We start from the raw sequence: 9,684 nt of genomic DNA on the forward strand, positions 1-9,684 counted from the left end.
CAGAGATCCTCTGCACAGCCACAGGTGGTGAGCTGAACTTGGTAGTTAATTAATACTGCAAGCATGTGCTAGCTGTGACGTCAGTCCTTCTTAAAGGGACAGTCTTGAAGGTGAATAAAACAGAAATTAATATTGAACTGTTTCCGATCAACTAAAATGTTGTAATTAATGTTATGTTGTACAGGAACTTACGGCAATAACTTGTTGTTTATTGGGTTCAATTAAGAAATAAAAGTTATATTTGATTTCCAATAGGGGGGGGAAAGTAATCCAATAGAATTCTGATACAGGTGACACAAAATCCTATAGGACTGCCAGAATCCTATAGGATTCTATTGGAAAAATCATTAATTCTATAGGGTATTTTGACTAGGGCCATGATATGCGAAACTGAGCCTACTGTATACAGACCGCAAAAAAACAACAGTAAACGGGATAAGATGTTTGCATGCCACAGTATCCCATCTAAGATCAGTATATCCCAGGCATCTTATCTGTGTTACTCATATCCAGTTTACAAGCATTTTCATGTTATTGTAAATGGGATATGATGTTCATAAGCTGTGTGTCAACTCAAAAACAGAATACTTGAGTAACCCGAATAATAACAGGATATTGTTGGGCGTGTAAACGTGGTCAGTGACTATAAGTGCCACTTATTTACCCACTTTATATTTATATACTGTATTCTAGTCATGGCTCATCCTATATAACTACTGCTATAGACTCATTTTCTATTCACATACTGTCTATACACACCACTCACACACATATTCACATACACTCTGGTCCGGAAGCTAATTTCCTGCAATTCTATCCGTTTTGCCATGGAGTTTTATACTGTGTATTTAAATACTGTATTCTTGACATAGCTCACTCTACTATTTCTACTACTGTAAATTGCATTTTTGTTCAACTGTTTATACACACCGCCATATTTATTTATATACTAGATTATTTACATAGCTCACTCTATATACTGCTGTACATATAATTCTTAGTATATCTTGTGTAAATTCAACCGGTGGGCATACGTATAGATTGCATTTGGATTACTGTTACAGTGCTATTTCAGTTGTTAATTAGATTCATTAGATTCAGCACCAGCCAAAAGTATCAGTCAAACGTTTGGACACACCTACTCATTCCAGGGTTTTTCTTTATTCATACTATTTTGTAGAATAATAGTGAAGATATCTAAACTATTAAATAACACATATGGAATCATGTAGTAAGCAAAAAAAGTGTTAAACAAGTCAAACTATATTTTATATTCTTCAAAGAAGCCACCCTTTACCTCGATGACAGCTTTTCACACTCTTGGCATTCTCTCAACCAGCTTCATGAAGTAGTCACCTGGAATGCATTTCAATTAACAGGTGTGTCTTGTTAAGTTAATTTGTGGAATTTCTTTCCTTCATGCGTTTGAGCCAATCTTGTTATGACAAGATAGGGGAAGATAGCCCTAGTTGGTAAAAGACCAAGTCCATATAATGCAAGAACAGATCAAATAAGCAAAGAGAAATGACAGTCCATTACTTCAAGACGTGAAAGTCAGTCAATCCGGACAATTTCACTAGCTTTCTTCAAGTGCAGTTGCAAAAACCATCAAGTGCTATGATGAAACTAGCTCTCATGAGGACCGCCACAGGAAAGGAAGTCCCAGTTACCTCTGCTGCAAAGGATAAGTTCAGTAGAGTTACCAGCCTCAGAAATTGCAGTCTTAATAAATGCTTCAGAGTTCAAGTAGCAGACACATCTCAACATCAACAGTTCAGAGTAGACAGTGGGAATCAGGCATTCATGGTCGAAACTACTACTAAAGGACATCAATAAGAAGAAGACTTGTTTGGGCCAAGACGCATGAGCAATGGACATTAGACCGGTGGAAATCTGCCCTTTGGTCTGATGAGTCCAAATTTGAGATTTTTGTTTCCAACCGCTGTGTCTTTGTGAGACACAGAGTAGGTGAATGGATGATCTCCGCATGTGTGGTTTCCACCGTGAAGCATGGAGGAGGTGGTGTGATGGTGTGGGGGTGCTTTGCTGGTCATACTGTCAGTAATTTATTTAGAATTCAAGACACACTTAACCAGAATGGCTACCACAGCATTCTGCAGCGATATGCCATCCCACCTCGTTTGCGCTTAGTGGGACTATCATTTGTTTTTAAACAGGACAAAAACAGGACAATGATGGAGTGCTGCATCAGATGATCTGGCCTCCACAATCACATGACCTCAACCCAATTGAGATGGTTTGGGATGAGTTGTACTGCAGAGTGAAGTAAAAGTAGCCAACAAGTGCTCAACATATGTGGGAACTCCTTCAAGACTGTTGGAAAAGCATGAAGCTGGTTGAAGAATGCCAAGAGTGTGCATAGCTGTCATCAAGGCAAAGGGTGGCTACTTTAAAGAATCTAAAATATAAAATATATTTTGATTTGTTTAATACTGTTTTGGTTACTACATGATTCCATATGTGTTATTTCATAGTTTTGATATCTTCACTATTATTCTACAATGTAGAAAATAGTAAAAAATAAAGAAAAACCCTGGAAGGACTACAGTAGGTGTATCCAAACTTTTGACTGGTACTGTACGGTATATATATTTGTGTGCTGTTTGACATTATACTGCATTGTTAGGAGCTAGTAACAAGCATTTTGTTGCACCCGCAATAACATCTGCTAAACTGTGTACGCAACCAATAAACGTTGATTTGTTTTCTAAATACACCCCAATGTATGAATTGTATATCATAAAGCACTCAACTGAGCAACCAATCTATGTTATTGTCCTAGTGGAGCAGAATGTGGTACTGAAACTGTGTGGGGCCTTTCAAGAAGAACATAAGATTCTTGCTCCTGAAGAAACATCGAACCTGGCCAAAACCGTACGCTACTACATCAACAGAGACTTGGAGACGGAGCTTGGCTTGACGGTGCGGTTAACTGATCCTTTTATTTCATTATTTTATTTTATTTCACCTTTATTTAACCAGGTAGGCTAGTTGAGAACAAGTTCTCATTTACAACTGTGACCTGGCCAAGATAAAGCAAAGCAGTGCGACACAAACAACACAGAGTTACACATGGAATAAACAAACATACAGTCAATAACACAATAGAAAAAGTCTATATACAGTGTGTGCAAATGAGGTAAGATAAGGGACTGAAGGCAATAAATAGGCCATAGTGGCGAAATACTTTACTTGACCAATATCTTCCTTATCGTCATCCAAATTCCACTATCATATTTCTTGTATCCCCAGGATAAATTGGGTGAGATAGAAGGTGCAACTATCACTGGCGTATCTGCTGTTCCACTCCAGCAACTTCCAGCCAGTAATGACTTCAAAGTATCTTTACCTATGGGAGAGGTACAGTAGACCACATTCTAGTCTTTGCCATAAAGATCCAAGGAATGATTATTGATGAAGGTTGTTTGTAAAGCCTATATGACTTACGTGGACACTGCCCCTTCACAGGACATGGTGGATCTACATTTGAGAGCAGAGGACTGGTAAAGTGTTCCTTTTTACGAAAAAAAAAAACCATCAGTATTTCATTCAGAAGTATACAAACACAAGGCATGAGTTATTATTGTTGTAAGATACTGTGTGCGTGCTTGTGTGCGTGTTTTATGGCCCCTGTAAATCCACAGCCTAGATGATGAATTTGAGGTGCGTCTTGATTTTGACATCCCTCCGGAGGAAAAAGAATTCCTGAAGAAAAGAAAGGTGCTAGTGGGTCAGGCCTTACAAAAGGTGTTGGGCCTCAGCTCGGCCCCTGACCCTAAAAAGGTACATGGTGATGAGTTTTATGCACTTATTACACACTGCACCAATGGCTGCTTGTCATCCATAATTTACACACTAATGAAGACTGAATATTGATGCTGACCAAATATGTTTGTGTTTTTCCAGTCTCATGAAAGACATTGTTGTGGGGAATTGGTTTATTTCTACTGTGGTGACATTCACTGTAATTATGGAACAAGTCTCAAACAGGTTGACTGATAGATGGAAGATCCAACCAGAGATGGTGTTTGTCTTTTTCACCCAGGTGCCTGTTATAGCTGTGGTTGGCTCAGGGGGAGGGACCAGAGCAATGACTGGCTTGTATGGCAGTCTGAAGGGGCTGCAGAGACTGGGCCTACTGGATGCTATGAGCTATATCACTGGTGTGTCAGGCTCCACATGGTGAGCATGGAATTTATCTCCATTGCAATTAAATATGCCATATCCAATAAGCAAAATTAATGAAGGAGTGAATGAACAAACTAACACATGCCAGTTTATACTACTGAGACCCATACTTATGTGACATCATAACAGATTCCTGTTCAACAGGGCCTTAGCGACGCTGTATCAGGAAGCAGATTGGTCACAGTGTGATATGGATGAGTCCATCTCAGCTATGGAGGGGGAGATCACCAAGAGTTTCCTCAGTGCCTTCACCCCTGAGAAGCTGCAGTACTACAGACACCAGATGGCAGAGAAAGAGAAGGAGGGTCATATGGTGTCACTCATAGACATGTGGGGTCTGGTCATCGAGCACTGCCTGTATGGGAAGGTACACCAGCCTACTGTACACTCCTACTTTACAATACACACTGTACTAATCACACTGCAATGGGAAGGAGTTTCACGGAAATGGTTGTTGCCTGTAATTATAGTGCTTTTTATTTAATTGAAACCGTGGAATGTTTTTCCCACAGGCACAATTAGTGTCTTATGTCTTTCACACGGAGTTATGATGCTTTACATATTTAACATTTTGCGAAGTTGTTTGGAACAGCCTGTGACAGAATGATTTCTCCAACGTGTGATTTGTAGGAGAACACCAGTACTCTGTCTGACCAGCAGAAGGCTGTATCAGAGGGACAGAACCCTTTACCCATCTGCACTGCTGTCAACCTGAAAGATGGAGTGAAAGACACCACAAGAGAACTTGGTAAAGCTGTTCTAGCATTTTATGTTTGATAATATGTATTTGAATGAAACCCAAACAGTGGTCCACGTGTTGAATAACAGAATGTTGGTGTTAACTTTATGTATCCAGGTAATACACCTATATGTTGCGCGTGTCAAATCAAAAATGCTATACAACCGATTTGAAAAATAGCAGTTGGAGTTGAAATGGCTGTTCCTATCATTTTAGAGTGGTGTGAGTTCACACCATATGAGGTGGGCATTCCAAAGTATGGCGCCTACATCCATGCGGAGGACTTCGGGAGTGAATTCTACCTTGGTCACCTAGTCAAAAAACATCCAGCGATACGTACCTCCTATCTGCTTGGTGAGAGATCACTTATTTGTGTGTGCATGCGTGTGCAAAATGTATCTATGAATTTCAATGTAAATGCAATACTTTTTACAACGGTTGTGGGCACCTCTGTCTCTGTGTTGACAGGTCTTTGGAGCAGTGTCTTCTCTCTCAACCTGACCCAGCTTTGGAGATTTGCAACTGGAGGTCAGCCATCCTGGAGCCCATGGCTGGGTGAAGATGTCAACAAAATAGGTCAAATCAAATGAACTTCTATTGGTCACATACACGTGATTAGCAGATGTTATCACGGGTGTAGCGAAATGCTTGTGCTTCTAGCTCTGACAGTGCAGTAATATCTAACAAGCAATATGTAACAAATTACACAACATATACCCAATACACACAAATCTAAGTAGGAATTAATTAAAACTACATACATATGGACGAGCAATGTCAGAGCAGAACGGACTAAAATACCGTAGAATAGTATAGAGTACAGTATATACATATGAGATGAGTAATGCCAGATATGTAAACATTAAAATACTAAGATACCGTAGAATAGTATAGAATACAGTATATACATATGAGATGAGTAATGCAAGATACGTAAACATTATTAAGTGACTAAGATACCGTAGAAAAGTATAGAATACAGTATATACATATGAGATGAGTAATGCCAGATATGTAAACCTTAGAGTGACTAGTGTTCCATTCCTTGAAGTGGCCAGTGATTTCTAGTCTATGTCTATAGGCAGCAGCCACTAATGTGCTAGGGATGGCTGTTTAACAGTCTGATGGCCTTAAGATAGAAGCTGTTTTCAGTCTCTCGGTCCCAGCTTTGATGCATTTGTACTGACCTCGCATTCTGGATGATAGTGGGGTGAACAGGCAGTGGCTCAGGTGGTTGATGTCCATGATGATCTTTTTGGCCTTCTGGTGACATCGGGTGCTATAGGTGTCCTGGATGGCAGGTAGTTTGCCCCTGGTAATGCGTTGGGCAGACTGCACCACCCTCTGGAGAGCCCTGCGGTTGTGGGTGGTGCAGTTGCCGTACCAGGCGGTGATACAGCCCGTCAAGATGCTTTCAATTGTGCATCTGTAAAAGTATGTGAGGGTTTTAGGTGACAAGCCACATTTCTTTAGCCTCCTGAGGTTGAAGAGGCTCTGTTTTGCCTTCTTCACCACACTGTCTGTGTGGGTGGTCCATTTCAGTTTGTCAGTGATGTGTACGGCAAAGAACTTGAAGCTTTCTACCTTCTCCACTGCGGTACCGTCGATGTAGATGGGGAGGTGCACCCTATGCTGTTTCCTGAAGTCCACGATCATCTCCTTTGTTTTGTTGACATTGAGTGAGAGGTTGTTTTCCAGGCATAACACTCCCAGAGCCCTCACCTCCCCTCAGTAGGCTGACTCGTCATCGTTGGTAATCAAGCCTACTACTGTTGTGTCATCTGCAAACTTGACGATTGAGTTGGAGGCGTGCTTGGCTATGCAGTCATGGGTAAACAGGGAGTACAGGAGGGGGCTGAGCACACACCCTTGTGGGTCCCCAGTGTTGAGGATCAGCGGAGAGGATCGGTTGGTCTAGGGATGTTTCCTACCTTCACCTGGGGGTGGCCTGTCAGGAAGTCCAGGACTCAGTTGCACAGGGCAGGGTTCAGACGCTGGGCCTCGACCTTAAGGATGAGCTTGGAGGGTACTATGGTGTTGATAGTCAATAATCAGCATTCTTACATAGTTATTCCTCTTGTCCAGATAGGATAGGGCAGTGTGCAGAGTGATGGCGATTGCATCGTCTGTGGATCGGTTGGTCTAGGGTGTCAGGTAAGGTAGAGGTGATTATGATCCTTGACTAGTCTCTCAAAGCACTTCATGATGACAGAGGTGAGTGCTATGGGGCGATAGTCATTAAGTTCAGTTACCTTTGCCTTCTTGGGTACAGGAACAAAGGTGGCCCTCTTGAAGCATGTGGGGACAGCAGACGGGGTTAGGGAGATATTGAATATGCCCTTAAACACACCAGCCAGCTGGTCTGCACATGCTCGGAGGATGCGACTAGGGTCTCTATACTATACTGTTCTACAGCCAAACTCTGTGGCAATATTTCAGTTATTTGACACCCCTCAAATTCTTCCTCCAAAGAAACCGACAATGAACCAACCACCCTGGACACCTATCTCTTCAAGCCTGTCACTAACACTGCCTCAGCGCTGACCAGCTTCTTTACCACCCGGCCAGTCATCACTCAGATCTACAACTTTATGCGGGGGTTCTTCCTGCACTGGAACTACAATGACAACAGCAACTTTACTGCCTGGAAAGGTACCATGCATGAACTTCCCCTAACTATTACTGGTAAAACAAATTCAACATGGATTTATTCAAATACTGTTGTACAGTGTGTGTGTGTGTGTGTGGCACCAACAGTCTATTTATGTATTGTATTATTACTGTATGTAGTTTAAGATTATGTTTGCTGAAGTTTTTCTCCCAATGTTGCTGCAGATATGCATCCAGATGCCTTCCCCAACAGACTGACTCCAGCTGACTCCACACTCCACCTGGCAGACTCTGGGTTCTCCATCAACACAGGCTGCCCCCCTGTCTTGAGACCAGAGAGGGCTGTTGATGTCATCATGTCCCTCAACTATTCGTGGTGCGAGGACCAATTCGAAGTAAATGGGTTGAATTTATGAATAATACAAGAGTGAATTTGTGTTGAAAGATGAACAGAGCAGTGTACTTGATAATTTGCTAGATCCACATTTTGCACAGAGGTCTGCACACACACACTAGGCCAGAAGGTGCATATGACTTGCCTAATGGCCATACACTGAGTTTGATTGTTCTGACTGACATCTCTTTAATCGATCTACCAGGTCCTAAAGAGGACTGAGGTTTACTGCAAAGACCACAGCATCCCCTTCCCCCGCATTGACTTCAGCAGCGTGAAGGGACAGCCCCTGAAAGAGTTATACATCTTTGAGGATGAAAAGAACCCCAAGGCTCCCACAGTGCTTCACTTCCCTTTCGTCAACATCTCATTCAAAGAGTTCAAGGCCCCTGGTAAGCACTGTCAAGATGATGGTCATTTTAAAAGAAGCAGAGTGTAGGGGTAGTCAATGAGCTACTGTAGCTAGCTTATAATGCAAGCTGGCAATAAGCCATTGGCTCTGTGCCTGTCAATCAAATCAATATTCTGTCAATAGAAAATGGTTCATATGTGTTTTAGGGATCAGGGCCAAAGATCATTGCCTTCAAACTTTGTATTGGATTGCACTTTGTTGATATTATTGATCAAACTATAGTTTGATTTTAAGGTTGTTTGATGTTTAAAGCTGATGGTATTGTTATGTTCTCATTCTTTAGGTGTGGCACGTAAGGGTAAGGAGGAGATGATGGCAGGGGATGTTGACGTTAGCACAAGCCGCTCCCCCTACCTCACCAAACACCTGACCTACGCAGCAAAGGACTTCCGGGCACTGACAGACCTTACCTCATACAACATCCAGAACAACAAGGAGAAGATCCTCCAGGCTCTCGGGAAGGTCCTCGAGAGGAAGGTGCCTGTGGAGGAATAGGACCACCATGAGCAGCACGCATGCCATTGACATGAGCCCCTCCATGGAGGGAGAGCGAGAACAACATGCAATCAGATCAGTCTTTACATTGAGAGGAGCAATTCTAACTGCAATTTCTTGGTGGGACGTCCAGTCTGGTTACACTGTCCATTTGAGACAGTAAGAGAGAGAGGAAGACAGTGTGAAGACATCATCAGCAGCTTGCTGACTTGATATTGTGAATATATTTTCATGAATTGTATCTTCAATTCAGGGGCCTTGGTTTCATTTTTTAGATCATAAAGAGCAGAGTATTTTGATATGAGTTTTTGCCTTCTACGTTTTATGATTGATGTATTTTCAGAGAGACCAGGTCTCATTCATTTGCTTGCTTATTATTAGATGTCGTGTCTGAACTATCATTAAATGTGAAGACTGTTATTTTATCAAATCAATTCTCATGGTGTATTTATTATTACGTGTTTAAACAAATCATGTACACTTTAATTAACTAGGAAGTCGGGGCATCACGGGAAAATGTTTATAGAGTCTATTTCCCGAATCAACTCTTCAGATATTTTCATATCTTATCGATTAGTCTTCTATTAATGTATGATTATTACCTCATCACTTCTCATTACTGAACGTCGCAAACCCTTGGATATCTGCAGGAGCCTAAATGATGAATCAGCGCTATACAAATTGGCTTAATTAATTATTTGCTAACTAACTAAATAATCACAGAAATACATAACAAACAAACAGTAGTTATTGGTTACTAACACAATGCATTGATAAGTCCCCAGTGGGCTAAACCGGTATGACATCTTGGTTGACAATGGAAAC

At 41.5% G+C, this 9,684-nt stretch overlaps 1 protein-coding gene across 2 annotated transcripts in view; it reads left to right on the forward strand.

The window, feature by feature from the left end:
* Positions 1-9,289, forward strand: part of LOC110502418 (cytosolic phospholipase A2 zeta) — a 57,197-nt gene extending 47,908 nt beyond the window's left edge. For both annotated transcript variants that reach the window (XM_021580443.2, XM_036960065.1), the window contains 13 exons: positions 2,804-2,943; positions 3,274-3,381; positions 3,490-3,524; positions 3,666-3,804; positions 4,067-4,203; positions 4,354-4,576; positions 4,840-4,957; positions 5,165-5,302; positions 5,417-5,524; positions 7,421-7,600; positions 7,784-7,953; positions 8,158-8,344; positions 8,648-9,289. In XM_021580443.2, coding sequence (XP_021436118.2) covers positions 2,804-2,943; positions 3,274-3,381; positions 3,490-3,524; positions 3,666-3,804; positions 4,067-4,203; positions 4,354-4,576; positions 4,840-4,957; positions 5,165-5,302; positions 5,417-5,524; positions 7,421-7,600; positions 7,784-7,953; positions 8,158-8,344; positions 8,648-8,859 — 1,895 coding nt within the window. In that variant the 3' untranslated portion in view covers positions 8,860-9,289. The remainder of the gene's footprint in view (positions 1-2,803; positions 2,944-3,273; positions 3,382-3,489; positions 3,525-3,665; positions 3,805-4,066; positions 4,204-4,353; positions 4,577-4,839; positions 4,958-5,164; positions 5,303-5,416; positions 5,525-7,420; positions 7,601-7,783; positions 7,954-8,157; positions 8,345-8,647) is intronic.
* Positions 9,290-9,684: the final 395 nt, after the last annotated feature.

This window comes from Oncorhynchus mykiss, chromosome 23 (assembly GCF_013265735.2).
Source record: "Oncorhynchus mykiss isolate Arlee chromosome 23, USDA_OmykA_1.1, whole genome shotgun sequence".
NCBI lineage: Eukaryota > Metazoa > Chordata > Actinopteri > Salmoniformes > Salmonidae > Oncorhynchus > Oncorhynchus mykiss.